The 17,232-nt window shown below is 37.9% G+C and overlaps 1 protein-coding gene across 6 annotated transcripts in view; it reads left to right on the top strand.

Annotated features, from left to right (window-relative positions):
* The window catches only part of ADK (adenosine kinase), a 305,725-nt gene that overhangs the window by 22,417 nt on the left and 266,076 nt on the right, over nucleotides 1-17,232 (top strand). For 4 of the 6 annotated variants that reach the window (XM_062639731.1, XM_062639711.1, XM_062639689.1 and 1 more), the window contains exon 3: nucleotides 15,989-16,042. The exons of the other annotated variants lie outside the window; for them this stretch is intronic. In XM_062639731.1, coding sequence (XP_062495715.1) covers nucleotides 15,989-16,042 — 54 coding nt within the window. The remainder of the gene's footprint in view (nucleotides 1-15,988; nucleotides 16,043-17,232) is intronic. 6 annotated transcript variants of the gene reach the window in all.

The following is a 17,232-nucleotide window of genomic DNA, read 5'->3' as shown; positions in this document are numbered from 1 at the left end:
GAAATTGTTGAGACAAATTGCATCATCTGACTGCTGATTAAATTATAAAATCTTCAGCATTTTCTTGCAAAAACTTGCAGTAATGAGGGCTGTCTTAAGAAGGCCCTCTCAGTGCTAATGTGCCTAGAAATTTGGTAGCATTCCTGACAATGTAATTAGAGCTTTCTACAACCTGATAATTTCTCCTAGTGCTTTTAGTTAAACGTGTAGTTTAAATGAGTGAAAGATTTTAGTTAAGCTCCATTTGGAAAAGTCTATTTGAAAAATCTATCTATGCAATGACAGAGTTTTGCATGAGGAGCTGTGATGTTTTCAGGGTATACTTAGCTTGAACAATGATTATAGAAGATTATTTACCTGTAAAACAGGATATAAGCAACCAGCAGGTTGAGGAAGGTAATTCTTCGCCCTCTACTCTGCTCTTGTGAGAGCCCCATCTAAAGTATTGTGTCCAGCTCTGGTGTCCCCAGCATAAGGACATGGAGCTGTTGGAGCAAGTCCAGGGGAGGGCCATGAAGATAATAAGCAGGCCAGAGCACCTCGCATACAAAGACAGGTTAAAAAAAAATTGGGCTGTTCAGCTTGGAGAAGAGAAGGCTGCATGGAGACCTTAGAGCAGCCTTACAGTATCTGAAGGGGGCCTATACGAAATCTGGAGAGGGATTTGACAAGGGTATATAGGGATAGGATCAGGGGTAACAGCTTTAAACTGAAAGAGGGTAGATTTAGGTTAGATATTAGGAAGAAGTTATTTACTCTGAGGGTGGTGAGACACTGGAACAGGTTGATGAAATTCTGGGTTCCATTTGCTTCCTCAGTGCAAACAAGGAACTTTAAGTGAAAAAGATCTGTGAAACTAGGCAATAATCTTAAAAGACCCTTGTTGAAGATCAGTCTTGTTGATCTTCAGTCTTTGATTGAAGAAGCTCGGTTTCTCAGTAGAGAACTGGAGTTGGTCTAGAACTAGATGGCAAAGCTTCCTCTTTGAATGCTGTACTTGCTGTTTGTACCGAAAAAAAATTAATCTTAGAGTTCCTGAAGGCAGGATTACAAGTTGTATTTTTATTTAGGACACAATAGGTAAAAACTGTGCTTTACGTCATGGGTATGGTTGCTGGCATTCTTAATTACAGGGTAATGAGATGTAATTTTTATACTGTTTTCCATTCCTATCCTGCTTTTCCAAACCAAAAATTTCAACAGCATAGGAGAGGCTAGAGTTGTTTTTTTCTAGCTACTGTGGTAACACATTGAAACAGTTTGATCACTTGTGAATTGAAGAATAGAAAAGTCCAGTAAAAAATTAACGATTATTTATCAGATTCTCAGTTTTTTTTTTGCTGTAAATGAAATTGATTTGTCATTTCTTAAGGGAAGATGGCTTTTCAATGAGAGTGTTTTTGAAGTGGTTGGAATACATTCAGCTTTTGAAAAACTAAAGTTTTAAAAAAATTAGATATTTAAGTAAATTGTAGTTCTCATTACTAGATTTATTTCGCTTCATTTGAGCGTGCCAATTTTGCAATATAAATAGCTTTTCTTTCCAAGTTACATGTATCAAGATGAGAGGGATTCTGTCCTTTTGAAGTTCAATTCTAATTTTTAACATTTCTTTTTAGTAACTTGCTATTCCTGAACATTGTGTGAATACCATGTCAGTGTTGCTGTTAACTGTAGCCAAAATTATGAGATGCTTATGCTGTTGTTGATCCCTGATACTGTGCTTGTGCTCTGCATCACATAACCATGTCCAGGCCTGCTCTGTGCTCTGCCTCTTCTTGTCCTGAGTATTGGACCTGTGGTTTCTGTTGTAGCCACAGGGAGAGGGTGGAGGCAGCCTGTCTTTCTCTTAATTACTGGTGTTCTTGTTTTTGCCTTAGTCAAGGACTGCAGAAGGGTAAACCAGCTGTTTAAGTGCTATTTTACTTTATTTTTGTCTGGGCAGAACCATCAACACTCCCAAGTTACTGGAGACCAAGTCCCTGTTGTAGAGTTCAGGGTGTCATGAAGCATGCAGTTCCCTAATAGGCTCAGATTAAATGAAGAGCTGGGTACAAAGATCTTTCATTTCACAAACCCTTGATTCTTTAATGGGGTAATAGACTATTTCAGTCAAAGTGTTGCGTGTTCTTTTTGTAATTATTTGCATGAGACTCAGTTGTGAGTTCATTAGTCACTGGTGTAGATGTTTGTGCTGTGTGTCCTGCTGTGCCATTAGATTCTTATTTTGAACCTGTGCCAAATCCTGTAAAACAATGGTATATCTTTTAGGACAACTCAAAAATAGTGCTCAGAAAAGTTCTGTGGTTTTGCAAGCTGAATGAATTATTTTTAACCTACAAATTATTTTTATATTTTAGTTCTAATTTAAACTGGTGGCTCTCTGTTTGTCTTATCACATGAAGACCAGGGAGCTTTCAATTTCTAATATTTATATTTCTCAGGCCTTCCAGTAGAAGACTCAAAGTGTTCCAGAATATCATGCATCTCTTAGAAACTTTTTTTGTAGAGTTGCTGTGTGGAAAAGAGGTCAAAGACTTTCCCCCAGATCTGACTGCTGTAACTTCATTTTTGCACAAGTGCGTTCCAGGGTATTTTATTGAAGCTACTTTGGTTTTGGACTGTGCTTGTGTTGTTACATGCAGCAGTACTAAACAAGTGAACAGAACACATATGTTAGTTAGTCTACATTAGTTAAAGTGTTTGGATGTGTATTTTGATTAGGTATGGTTTCAGTTTCAATGTCTGTAGTGTTTGTAATCTAGATTTCAATTCCACAAGTTCGGAGCTGTTGGAAATCACCTTTCAGAGGACTGTGGGCTGGGAATTAGCTATGCCCTTTATGTAAGGGAAAAAACAGTTCATCTTGCCACCTTTGCAAAAGTTAGCATGTATGAGCTAAGACAAACTGTAGAGTTTTATCAGCAGATTCTGCCGTTCAAATACTAAATGAAGATGAGCAAGTTGCTTTAGTAATTGCTAGCTTTTTGTTTTGAAAGCACCAAATACAAATGTCTGCTTTAACCAAGAACATCTGAGGTGTAGCTGACATGTTTTCAAAAGTAGGACATTTCAACTTTTATGTGTAAGTTGGGGTTAAAGGTTAATAAAAGAAGCCTGACAGCTTTACCCAATAGGAGGATATTGAATTTAAACTTTATGCTGACTCACAAAATTAGAACTGCTTGAAACACCTTTTTTTTACAACCAGCCCTGGGACAAAACTTGCTGAGCCAAAGCAGGCAGCTCTTCTGGGCTTCCCAGTAAATGTCGGGAACTGTCCAAATACCTCGGTCCCTTTTTCCTCTGCCGGATCCTTGGGTGTCTGGGCTTGGTGTTGCAGCTGCCACTGTGATGAAGGGTTAAGATGCAGAACAGTGGCTATGGCTAGAGGCAAAAGGGAGAAACAGTTCTTCCCAGAATCTGTAATTGCATTTTCGTTATGTCTGATCCTCTAGTGGTAGCAAAGCAACGAGTTTATCTCTCGGAGCTCTTCCCTAAATCTCCATCTTGGTATTACACCTTCATTTGTTAGCATGAAGTTAAAATTTTCAGTGCAGTAAATAAACCTGCTCTGCCGTTTTCTTGATGCTACTTTTTTTCCAATAAAGGTAATGCCTTTAGTGGCTTGGAGAAGTTCTTTCAGCATGGCTGCAATTTCACAGTAGCTTCAGTGCTTGTCTGTAGCTTGCTATTTCCTCTAGTTGGTATTAAAAATAATTTTAGGGAAGGCAAATTAAGGCACACGTATTTCCTGACAATTCTCATTTTAAGCTTCTGTAAACTGAGCTGTCCTGTAACAAGTACTTAGGTGCAGAGACATGATGGAAGACATCTAACTTTTAGGCAGCAGGAAGACTCATTTAGGTTGCAGTGATAGTATGGAATTTATACTTTTGCCTAGCCTGTCACAAACAGGTTGACATCCATAGAGTTGTACAGAAAAATTACATACATCTTACGCTATATTTAAAAAAATAAATAAAACATTTAGCTGGTATGCAAGACTTGGTATTGGTTTCCTTATGATATCTAAATGCAATGCATCTGGCATTAAATATGACACAGCAATGCATTTTGCATTAAATATGATACAGCAGTCTTATTCTCTGTGTCCCTATGATTGATGAAAAGGGCAATTCTTAGCGTTTTTAAGCCAAAGTATTTAGCATCCATAAAGGTTCAATACATCCTTAGCACTTACAGTATACTCATTTTGGAGAATTTATTGCTTGAAAGTAATATTGTGGTCTGATTTTGTGGTTTATGAGTTCTTCACTGGAGAATAATTGTCTTTTGCTGTGTCTTAATTGATTTTTATTGATGTGGCATTTCTGTCTTTGTGCCAGAGACATTAAAATAATTGTATTTTAGAAATTCAATTTTCATTTTTCGTTTAGAGACAGAACAGAACTAATATGGGGACAAAGTTGTAATTCAGTTATGAAACATATTGTGTGTTGATGGAGCCTAACACTGTTGTTTTATGTTTGCAACAGTGTAATATTACTGCCTTTGTTAGTTTCTCCAAAGTATTCATGTGTATTTTATTGTAGAAGTAGAGCCTATTGAACTTAATCATAGAATCATAGAATGGGTTGGGTTGGAAAGGACCTTAAGATCATCAAGTTCCAGTCCCCTTGCCATGGGCAAGGACAGCTCGTGCTAAAAACCATGTCACCCAGGAGTCCATCCAGCCTGGCCTTGAACACTGACAGGGATGGAGCATTCACAACTTCCTTGGGCAACCAATTCCAGTGCCACGCCACCCTCACAGTAAAGAACTTACTCCTTATATTTAACCTAAACTTCCCCTGTTTAAGTTTTAACCCATTACCCTTGTCCTATTGCTACAGTGCCTAAAGAAGAGTCCTTCCCCAGCATCCCTATAGCCCCCCTTCAGATACTGGAAGGCTGCTATGAGGTCTCCACGCAGCCTTCTCTTCTCCAGCCTGAACAGCCCCAACTTTCTCAGCCTGTCTTCATACGGGAGGTGCTCCAGTCCCCTGATCATCCTCATGGCCCTCCTCTGGACTTGTTCCAACAGTTCCATGTCCTTTTTATGTTGAGGACACCAGAACTGCACACAGTACTCCAGGTGAGGTCTCAACGAGAGCAGGGAAGACGGGCAGGATCTGCTCCTTCAACCTGCTGGTCATGCTCTTCTTGACGCAGCCCAGGATACGATTGGCTTTCTGGGCTGTGAGCGCACACTGAAGCCGGCTCATGTTCATTTTCTCATTGACCAGCATCCCCAAGTCCTTCTCTGCAGGGCTGCTCCGAATCAGGTCCCTTAGGACCTGTGCATGAGTTTTATCAGGTCTCATCTTGATACCTAAAGCACATTGCCTCCTCTTTAGAAGAGGAGATGAAGGGTTTGTTTTCAAGCATACAGGAGCTCAACTGAGCTGGCAGTAATGTTTACCTATGAAATACAGAGAGTATTTGTTCAGAAAAAAATTAATAAAACCCCCTGTAGGTATAGGCAGGAGAATCTCAGGGTTGTGTCCACAGCTACACTACTCTGCCTTTGTCGAATGATTCTTTGTTACAATTTCCTTCTCAAAGCAGAGCTCCTTATCCCCCAGCAAGGTATTTGGGGATTTTCAGTACCAGTGCTGATAGGATCCTTTGCAGAACACTAAATTTTAAAGTGATAATAGCAAATAAGCATGGGTGAGTAGGAAGAGAACAGGAACCCTTTGGTTTATTACTGTTCAGATTACGTACCTTTTCTTTTTTTAACCTTTTATTTAAATGAAACTTTAAGGGAAGATTGTTAAAGCTGGCTTGTTTTTATAATCAAAATGAATCCAGCTACAAACCAACGTTTATTCTTGGTTAAAGAAAATCGGTATGTAAAGGTTAGGTTATGACTTCAGAGCGGAAACAATGCAAAATGACTGGTATGACTAAAGAAATTGTTCAAATATTGGAGGCTCAAAAGAATAATATGAAAAGAATAGATTAAAGAGCTCAGTCTATAAGCAGAACTGCCCATAGTTCTGCACAAATTGAATTAATGTTTTATTCCATGATGGAGTTGCTAAAGGTCAGTTAAGTCTATTTCTACCAGTGTAATGAGTATAAATTCAGAGAACTTTTTTTTTTTTCCAATAAAAGTACAGTGTATGGACAGCTTTTTAAAAGGTGTTTGCAGTCACATACTTGAAACATTATTACTGAAAAACCCCAGCATTTCAGCTGTATACTGCAGGTGTTTACATGTCTTAATTTTTTAGTTCACTAGCTTATAGCTAAGAAAACTGTTTTGACAGGACCACTACTCTATGCTTAAGTCTAGAGTAATAGGGCTGACCCTGTTAAATGATCATAGTTTTCTGCAGTCTGGTGATTAATAGGCTTTGAACTTTCCTGGCTTCCTTAATCCCTTTTAATCATTTAAACCTATTATTGTTTTGACTCCAATTTCAAAAGCCCTTTAAATCTGCCTTACAATATTAATAGCTGATTAAAGTCCTGATTTCCAACCATATTATCAGTGTGGAGTCTATCTTATTACACTGAATAATTTAGAAGCAACTATTTAGGAAAATGCTGATCAAGGGGAAATGAACAAACAAAAGCCCCAACCCCCAAAAACCAAACAGCAACCCATGGGGTAACAATGCCAGAAAAACTATACATAGGAACATTTGTACACGAATTAGTGACCATCCATGTAAGAAATTGAGGAAACAAAATGCTTCTAATTATGCAATCAGTAACTTTCTTTCTTTTTTCTCTTAGGTGTTAGGGGTGTACTTTAAGCTAATTTTGTGTTGAAATTTAAATCCATCTTCCATAATAGGTATTGTATATAAAAAAAATCAAACAAAACACACCGACCCCCCCAACTTTCTGTTAATATTTTTGAGATCCTTTTCATCCAGAAATTAAATATTTTTTAAACTTTATTTTTTTTATACATAAAGAGGTTTGTACATGCTGTGATGCAGCCAGATAAGACTCCAGTCATAGTAGTACACAGGAACTGGGTATTAATAACTGGGTAAAAACAAAACCACAAGAAATTCCTCAATAGTTTCTTCAAGATGGTTCTTCATTCTCTTAGCCCTGATATTTCTGTTCCAGTAGCAGTGTTTAAAGTTCATTTATTTTTAATAAATGAAATGACCAAGACCTGTGGTTTGAGTTGCACCTTAACCAGATACTTTTGTTTCCTTAAGCAGTATAATTCTCTGCCAAGACTATACTACGTGCTCTTTCCCTAACCATACTTGATTCTTTGTCATTGATAACTGTGAAGTGATTTATTTTCAACAGTCTTCAGATAAAAATATCGTAACCTTCTATTGCTATTTTTTCATGCCGCTTTCCCTTTACCACTAATGTGTGCTTTACTCCTACCTGCCTTTCTTCTTCCCAAAGTAAACGTTTTGGCTGCATGTTTTTCTGTTTAAAAATGGAAGGGGACAAAATAATTAGCAGGTCTGACAGCTCACTTTGTTGGTGTTTTTTTTTTTGTTTGTTTTTTTTCATTTTGCTTATTTTTGTTTGGTTTGTCTGCTCTTGCCTGTTTCCGTATTAAAATAGTTCATTGGTGTCTTCAGTGTTTGACACAAATCAAAAGCTAAGGTTGAGTTAGTTACAGATTATGACACCTGGTTTCCCTCCTCTCCAAGTTACTACTCTGTGGGATGCCTTTACTCCTGCCCATGTTTTTATTCTTTTTATTTAGCTCTGCATCTGTCTGTATTTTGAAGTTACTGCGTTTGAATGCGTTTGTTTTATTGTTTACTAGAATGCTTTGTTTCACATACCCTTTCCAGTCTGCTGTCACCTATGGATTTCATTAGTAGCTACTGTACTTAACTCTAAGTCACTCATAAACATGTGGCATAGATAGTATTTGGTCTAGTGCTGATCCATGTTGAGGTTTATCAGAGATGTGCATTCTCTCACAGCTCTTATACTTTCCTAAAGGGATGTCTGAAAAGTCTTTTAGGCAGTTTTCTCTTTTGTTGGTATAAGCGGGCTATTGTAAAACACAGTTTTTTTGGTTTTTTTTTTTTGAATCAGGCTTTTTTTGTAACTGTATTGCCATCCTACAGTCCCTCTTTAATCTTTCTGTTTTTCAAGGAAGAGATTCTGGACTCCCATCTGGTATTTTGTAACAAAGCAGTATCTATTCAGTAAAACTAATTCATACAAGGTGACCCTAGAGTAACAATAAAGGATAATCACCTGTCATTAGAAATAGAAATGAATGTAAAAGGGCTCCCTGTGTTGCTGTCAATTCGAGACCAAGAAAGAATGTGAAAAGGTAGGGAGGAACCAGCTACCCTGTTATGGAATAGGAGAGAAGCTAAAAGGGAGAGAAACTTTGAAGGAATGGGAGCGTAGTGCTTTTCAGATGGTGAAACTGGGAGACTATAGCAGAGCAACAGAGGAATTTATGGGAAAAATGAAAAAGTAGACGTATTAAGCTGGTGGAATAAAACTAGTGCAAATCAGGCAGGAGACTGAGACTTTCAGGATATGAATCAAAGCCCTTGACTGTTTTTGTGGTTTGTTGTTTTTGTTTGGGTTTTGCTGTTTTTTAAACGGGGAAAGGAAATGTATTAAAACAAATATTTGCACTAGGGGTATGTGTATGTGCCAGTTACACAAAACTTTAATTTTGGTTTAGCTGGTCACATCTGGTCTGATGAATTTGGCTGCTGAATTCATACATAAGGTATGATCTGGGTTGAGTTTTTTATTTGCAACTTGATTTAGAAAATGCACAGCTCCTACAATCAGGCTTAGCAAGCTTAAAGTAATGATCCAAATAAATACAAGTTGCGGTACTTACGCTCTGTATTTGTATACATGGAAAAGATTGCTAGGCTAGTCAGAAGAGTAAGGCTACATGAGACTTAACTAAAATTTCTGAGCAACTGTAGCCTTGCCAAAACTGCAGAAATACTGCCTTGTGTTAGGTAGTATTTTACTATTGTAGGAAAAGCAGTTCACTTACACCCTTTTGGTTGCTGTAAGGATCAAGCCATAAGAAATGGAGTTGGCAGTTATGGCAGCATTACTCATTGTGGCTGATAAATTGCAGATGGAAGCTGAGAAACAGACTGACCTTCTATACCCATCCCCCATAAATCTGATGTGTTATAAATATTTTGGAAGCTTCTGTTGGACCTGCTGTGTGCACTGGTCTGTAAATGCTCCTGAGGATGCACTGTTGTAGCAGGCTCACACATGGCTGTGTTTCTGACCTGAAAGATCTTGTGGGATGTGTGAACTGCATTTGGTAAAAAGCAGTCAATACAGCCTGAAAGAGGACTTGTGAGTACCAGTGTCCCCACAGGCTGGTTGTCCTAGTTTTTACAAGATAAATAATTAAGAAACAAACAACAGAAAAAGGACTGCATTTCTTTTTTTAGAACAGTGAAAGTAGCCTTAACATCACTTTAAAATGACATTACTGCTGAATCATCCTTACGGAATTTTCTTTAGATTAATCTGAAATACAAGACTGTACTGAAGTCCTTAAGGTGTCTTAATGGCTTTCTTGAAAATTTATCAAAAAGTGCTTATGCAGAACTCTGTCTGAAAAGGTCTTTTCTTTTATTGATGAAGCATAGCGTAGTATAGCATAAATTCTCCTTGTTTTGTCCAGTCAATACAACCAACATGCTTTAGGTCTCTGACAGAGAAATCGCACTCTGTTCCTTTCTTTTTTTTTTGATGACTTTTCTGCAAAGTTCAAAGAACATGCTGGAAATTTACCCTTTCGTACATTCCATTTTTAATCAATCTGGGAAATACTTTAAGCAGTAACTGCAGCAAAGCATGTGAAGTACAATAAACTTGTGGAATAGCGGGGCTCAAGTGCATTTAAAGGGGAGAAAGGTTAGTCAGAGCCATGTACTGTGACAAAAAGTTTATTTTTATTTGTACATCAAACAAGGCGGAGGAATGTCTGCACAGATACATGTTTAGAGTTTCCTAGGGTGCTTTGCTGTCCCAACTTTGTATTACTGAAATAGTTTGTCTTCTTTCTTATGCTGACTACTAATGTTGAAGGTTAATGCAAAAAAAAAAAAAAAAAGGAAAATCCTTTATCTCTTGCATCGTGTTCCTTTAGAAGTGTTCTTGAAAATTTTAATCAAAATATTGCTCTGATACATGTATGGTATTTTGTACTGCTTTGTTTCTGGGTAGCCTGCATGAGGGAGATTTTTATCTTAGCTCTTCTGTCCCAAGCAGCACCATATATGTCTGTGCTGATTTCTAATTTGATATCTGTGCAATTTTAAGCTATTGTTTCTTTATAGGTTTTTGCTTAGGTTGGTGGATTCAAGTCAGAAATTTTGAAAGGTGAATTAATTTTGCAGCTATGAAGGTCTGTTGCCATTTTTAAGACCTCTTTGCTCATCACCAGTTCTTATTCTGGGCCTTAGGACAGGTGAGTTTTACCAGCTTTTCAGGAAGCTCGTGCTCGTAGAGCAGATTTGAATTTGATAGTCATTTGGAGTTTTCCACCAGTACATATTTAGTGTAGGCTGTGTTTTCTTTTTAATTTGGTTAAGGCTTTGTAAAATTAGACGGTGCCTGAAGGGAGCCATGCCTTACAGCTGTTTGTTACATTAAAAACATTATTGTAAAAAGGCTGCCTAGAGTCCAACCACATTAATTTCTGTACTATCTCATATTAACAGCTGTGAAATAGAGAAAACTTTGAGTTGTAGGATTACCTTTTCAGAAGGATTGTAAAAATGCATTGTGCAAGTTAAAGCTGACCTTACATGCTCTACTGTGCCTAAAAAAATTAAAAGAAGCTTAATAAAAATGTTACAAATCTGCAAAGCCAGAAATGGAGATGATAAACTTGTACATGAATGCTAGGGAAGTCATAGAATCATAGAGTGGTTTGTGTTGGAAGGGACCTTATGTATCATCTAGTTCCAAACCCCTTGCCATGCGCAGGGACACCTTCCACTAGACCAGATTGCTCAAAGCCCCATCCAACCTGGCCTTGAACACTGCCAGGGGTGCGGCAGCCACAGTTTCTCTGGGCAGCCTGCACCAGTGCCTCACCATCCTTGTAATGAAGATTTTTCTCCTAATCTAAATCTCTCTTCTGACAGCTTAAAGCCATTCCCCATTGTCCTGTATCTTGAGTGTGACATAGCAGCCTCAGCCTCACTAGTCACGTAACTGTAGAGGAGAAGATTATGCTGTCTTCCTTGAGATTTTTGCAGCACTAAAACCAAATAGAATGTGTTGGTCAGAGTTGTACCTCAAGCTGTTATGCACAATAAAACTCTTCCAAGTGGCCTTGGCATTTTTATGTTGTTTTTTTTTTTAAATGGAGTATATTTAGCTGTATGCATAGCCAAATTTCCTTAACAGCATTCTGGTTCTGCATAATATGTGTCCTCAGAATGCCTGCAGTCATTTTAGTCTGGGTCCGTGCTACTTTATTTTCAGGCTTGTGGAAAGGGAAAAGATTTAAGATTCATGTAGTTGTGAATTTATAATTAATGCTTTAGGGGGGCTAAGCTTGATATTATGTGCATATCTGCATGTACATAAAATTTGGTTCTGGAAATGTAATTAAGAAGGAAGAAAATGACACTATGTTCAGATCTGAGTTCTGGTAGAGTTATCAGTTTCAGTCCTCAAATGAGTTAAAAACATTGAGAGGTTCAGGATAGCTTTGTCTTGGGAAGTTGAAAACCTCCCTGAAAATTCAAATTCATGTAAAGATTTTTCTTAGTGAAGTGTATCCCCAGTTTGTTATTGTTCTGAAATTATGGAGTTAGGTACTAATAGAGGCATTCAAATCACCTTGCTCAGCAGGCAAATTTAGACATCCTGTATCAGCCCCATTGTAGTCAAAGAACAGAGAGATGCTTTTTCCAGTGTGTGAATGGGAGTTGGGTCTTTGTTTCCTGATGAAACATAGGGGGATTAGTTTGCTTATTCGTCTGTCCTGTTAAGTTAAATGTCTAAACATGCCTTTTTGTAACGAGGTTGGAAAGAATACTGTTTTAAAAAAAAACCACCTATTTTGACACTGAAAAGGGTAATGTAAAGCAGTGTAAAGCTTCTCATTGAAACTGTGTTTAGGGGATGGATGATATAATAATGGTATCTGTTAGCTCCTCTCTGCAGTTAGGTCACTTGAGCTTTGTTCAGAGAAGAGTATGTTGGAGCAACTATGGTACAATGACATCTAGAGGCTAGACTGCAAGATGTCAAGGAAATGCCTTGAGGAACTGAGTTTGAAGAGAAAGCTGCTGTCTTCCCAAAGTGGAAGTTTTACCTAAGGTACAATCAGCTTATTGGGCTGTCAGAAGCCATGGGTTGTGATGCTTAGAGGCTGGGGTGTGCATATCTGGGCAGGCAGCTGCCCCAGTTTGGTGGCAATATGCAGCTGTGCAGTGTGATAATTGCTGCAGTTGAGGCACTTTTTCTGTCCATCTTCATGATTGTGTGCAGCCGCCATTTTGGAGGGGGTGGCTGGAACATTGGCTACTCTTCCAGTAGATCAATGTCTGTGAATGACAAAGTGTTCAAATATATCATTTTTGAAATTTACTATAGTTTGTTTTGACAGCTGCAGTCTTGGTGCAGTCCCTTGCATGTCACTTTTGAAGTAGGATCTTAGAATCATAGAATGGTTTGGGTTGGAAAGGATCTTAAGATCATGTAGTTCCAACCCCCTGCCATAGGCAGGGACACGTTCCACTAGACCATGTCACCCAAGCATTCCACTCCCAAAACGTGTGCCCCAGCTTCCAAGCTAGCATTTCATGCGTCCAAGCCAACGTATTAACAAGGCCAAAGATCTTTGCTTTTGATCTTATCAAAACAGAGGCTAGGCTGGTGCCAGACTGTCCACACATCCCCGCCAGCAGAACGACATCCACTGTGGTTTCTCTTCTCAGCAGATGCTGGGTGGGAGGACTTCAGCTAATTGCAGAGCTCAGTGTGTGTTTCCAGGTTAGCCTCATCTTGAGCAGTGATGAAAAGACTATTAACATTTGGAAACTGTATCACAGTTTGGTACTGGATAGTTGAAAAGAGTAAACACTTTAACATTCTAGGGTGTGTAGAGCTTTGAATTTCACAGGGCAGAAAATAGGAAAAAAAAGTGAAGCTGTGGTCCCTTTAGTTCATTTGCACATTTCCATGATATATTTGCTGTCTCTTACTAGTTCAATACCAGGCGTGTAAATGTATACGTGTACAGTATGTTGTTCTGGTTGCTCAGATAGTTTTAAATGTCCTTATGTTAAATTTTTCAACTCTGTAACTTTTGATTTTGCACTTAGTATCCTTGGCTCCTAAGTTTTTGAGAGAGATTCTCCCAAATCTAACCATCAGTTGGGAAGAGCCAACTGGTGCTTATCAATCTTGCCTACGAAACATATGTTGGTAAGTATTATGTAAGCTGTACACTGTGCTGGTTGCATATTTAAATTTATTAAATACTTCAGCAGCCGTGTATGAAATATGAATCCTGTTTTAATGCATGGAGTACTAATAAAAGTTTGAACTCTACAAGCATGTTCCTTTGTGGGAAATATTCTTTGGCAAGTTGCTCTCAAAGCAGTATCCTCAGGGGTCAAGGAAGAATAATTTTAAAACGCCATGTTCATGGTGAAGGAAGGGGGTGGTGGTGAAAAAGATTAGGTAAGCTAAGGTTCACCAAAGGAACCAGGCTGCAAACCTCAGGGGTAGCAACTGTGTCCCTTCCTCACCCCTCTGTGGTATGTCTGTAATGTACCCAAGGCAAAAATCGCACATTTGTTAAACAGCGTTAACATTATGTTATGTAGTTTCTGCTGTAGCTTACTAGTATAAGTAGTGAAGGGTTTTATTTTTTGTTTGTTTGTTTTTTATTTTTTATTTTTTTTTAACTTCTAGAAAACTTTGGGGGTTAAATTGTGGCTTTGGTTTTGTGGTTTTTTTTTTTTTTTTTGTTGTTGTTGTGGTTTTTTTTAAGTGAAGAAATGAGGAATCTGGGAGCTTTAAAAACTCAAATATAGATACTGTATCTGTAGCCCCAGCAGATAAAATTGTATTAAATCCTTGCTGAAGTAGTTTTGATTTCTGGTCAGAGGAAAAGCATGCTGTGTAACATGAGTGAAGAATGGTTGTGACTTTATATGAGTTGTGACTTTAATGGGCAAAATGATCTCCATTTACAAAATGGATTGCATATTAGCCAGCGTTTATCTGTCTTATGACAGGCAAATACTTTTAACAACCAACCTGATTTCATTTTGAGCGAGACGGCAAGTTGCATAAAAAGAGTTAATGTGCTTTAACTTCTGAAAGATGTCCCTTTCAGAGTTTCCTGGTAGCTATTTGATTTTTCTCCTATATGTAACTATTTTCTATCAATAACATGCTTATTGAGACATGACAAATGGAGATATCGGGGAGGTGTAGCAGCATTATGAAAAGACTGGTATTGGGCTGAACCCTTTTTATTAAAGAAAAATAGCCTGATACTGTTCACTACAGAAAACATCAATTTGGAATAAATGGAAGTTAAAACTTGTGATTTAAAGACTGGTAGGATGGTGAACTATAAAAAAGACTGCAGTTAAGCCAAGCGATCTGAATCTGTTCTTGAACAGTGTGTTACAGTGTAGTCTGCTTCCTGTAAGAGCCAAATGTGAACCCTGCATTTAGAAAGAGAATATGGATGGACCCTACTGTATCTTGATTAGAAGTGACTACAAGAAGGATTTAGCAGCAAAGTGAATAAATGGATGCAAGTCAGGATGATACTGTGGCAAATAACTTAAGGCAGTCCCTGCAAAGTAAACAAGAAAAATTAGTGTTTTATGTACGAGTGCTGCGCTAGTGAGCTTGAGAATGTGTATGGGTTGATGCTTGTATTTTAAATGGATGCTGAAAAAAACAAGTTTCAGAGAGTGTCATCAGAAAATGTTGTTAGGGATAGCAAACATACATTTTTTTCTGTTTATTTGAAACAAAAAATCAGTTTGCAGGATAGCTTGATTGTCGTTGGCTGGTGAGCAGAATTTTTCCTCAGGAGGAGTAATTTATAGTTCTGCAGTTGACTGGAGCAAGGAACAAAAACAGGGCAAAGGGACAGTGGAAACGTGCAGTGTAAGCAGTTAGCTGTTTGCAGAATTAGCAAATGGACACCTGACTTTTAGTTGCTTATGTTATGTATGACTCTCTTAAAAATCAGTCAGTCCAAAAACCTCCAAACCCTACAGAAAACCATAGCAGTTAGATTTGTGGAATATTCTGAGATGACAAAAGATTTTGCTCTGAGGCAGAGTGAAAGTGAGGTCACTTCTTAAAGGTTTTCCTAAGTGAGTGACAGTGCAGTCTGCAGCACAGCTAGGAGTAGCCTGTGCTGGGGCAGACGGGGCTTCTTTTTCCCTCTGATTCAGGGAGTGTAGGCAACCTATTCTGTGAAATTGCCTATTAGGTTAAGCTAGCCAAGAAAAGTTTTTTTTTATTCTCTCAAGCTCTCGCTTTCATCAGAGTTTGCCTGTGTGGACTGCAGAAATTTGCTGAAACAGCCTGTTCTGAAAGTGTGTTTTTTCTATAGAATGTTTTTAGTATTGATTGTAATAGTTTTATTTGGTACAGGTGGAAACACTATAGTCAGTTTTAATGTTCATATTGTCTGTATTTTTCACTGTCATATTTTGTCAGATCCAAATGATAAGATCTATATACAGTTTGTGGTATGAAGTGCAATGATTTTGAGTGTATAGCAAGCCAAAGTGCTTGATATAATTTGAAGCTGTGATATAAAGCAGATGCTTTATGTGACATTAAATTTACTCTTACAAACGTAACCTGAATTTTTTAGGAAACTTTGCTGCTATCTTTGCAATAACTTGAGGTACCCAAATCAACAAATATTATGTAGTTTAATAATTTGCCAGTTTGAAGCCATAAAAGTACATTTTATAGCTTTGTTCTCAAAGGAGTAACTGCTTTGTATTTTGTCTTGTTTTTCAAGGTATGGGCTGAAGCCAAACGACCAAATTTTGGCAGAGGAGAAGCACAAAGAACTGTAAGCTCTTTCATGGTGATGCACATGCATGTTATATGTATTTACTTTTTAATGTACATACACACCTTATTATTCAAGACTTGAAGCAAAAATTTTGTTTTCATAAATAACTTCTTTTCATTAATGTCTGCTGTAAATGACACTTGGCTGTAAACTAATTGTTTCAAAAAAAAATCAAGATTTTTTTCATTAATTTGTTTTAAAAAAATTCTTAACTGTTGGTATATTTCCAATCTGAATGTCTGAGTGTTCATTCTAGTTGATGTGTTATGTATGACAGTGGTTACACTAGCAGCTGCTGCCTGCCTGCAGTATGTCTGCATGTAAGTGAAATGTTTGTTTATATATGGCAGAAATGAAAAGGAAGATTTGTTCCCTCTCTTTCCCCACTTCCCCAATTCAGTGCTCTCTCATTATTTTAATTTGCCTGTTTGTGTGATGATATGGCCATTCCCACCTTAGCAAGTTAACATCAACACAGTTGGGCTGAGGTGTGGAATGTTGGTAAGAGTCACCAGTGCCCTGCTGGTTACATTAAAATTTGGCTTGTTTTGGCTAGTTTGATTTTGTAGCCTAAAAACTCTTGTTCCTGGGGAAAAATTATGATCCAGTGTGAATGGATCAGTCTTTTGTCTTGCCTGAGAAGTAGCCATAAAATGCTTTATCAAACAGTGCAATAATAGCATACTCAATTATTTTGTTCCTTCATTAAAGGTGTGCCCAAACTAAAGAAGCTGAAGTTCAAATTAATTCTGATCTTCAGGCAGTCTTCCATATTCAGGCAAAAGAACCTGTGATTATATTTTGCATACTATATAGTAAAATGCAAAAGCTCTACAACTGAGTTGAAAGCAAATACTGGGTACCGTGCATAAGCATGTGTATGTGTATTTGGAAAATGCAAAGTAAAAAGACTGGTGAGTATTGTCTGCATATTATCTAGGTATAGGGGAAGGGGCTCTGAGTTTATATGCCTGGTTTTGAAACCTTTGGTGTTGGGTGGTTTGGGGTTTTTTGCCTTTTTGTTGTCCCAGTCCCCCTCCTCTCCTCATTTCCTCCTACCTACTTCCCCTCTGTCCCCTTCCCCACCCCCCCATTACAGTAGCTTTTAAGACAGATATTAAAGTACTCAATGGTACTTACTTTTGAACTGTATACATGGTTTGAAAGGGGAGGAGACTTACCAGAAC

Source organism: Pezoporus occidentalis, unplaced genomic scaffold (assembly GCF_034315485.1).
Source record: "Pezoporus occidentalis ecotype Australia unplaced genomic scaffold, CSIRO_AGI_Poc_V1 ctg116, whole genome shotgun sequence".
NCBI classification, from domain to species: domain Eukaryota; kingdom Metazoa; phylum Chordata; class Aves; order Psittaciformes; family Psittacidae; genus Pezoporus; species Pezoporus occidentalis.
Note: the sequence above shows the minus strand (reverse complement) of the source record. Positions and strands in the feature narration are given on the sequence as shown.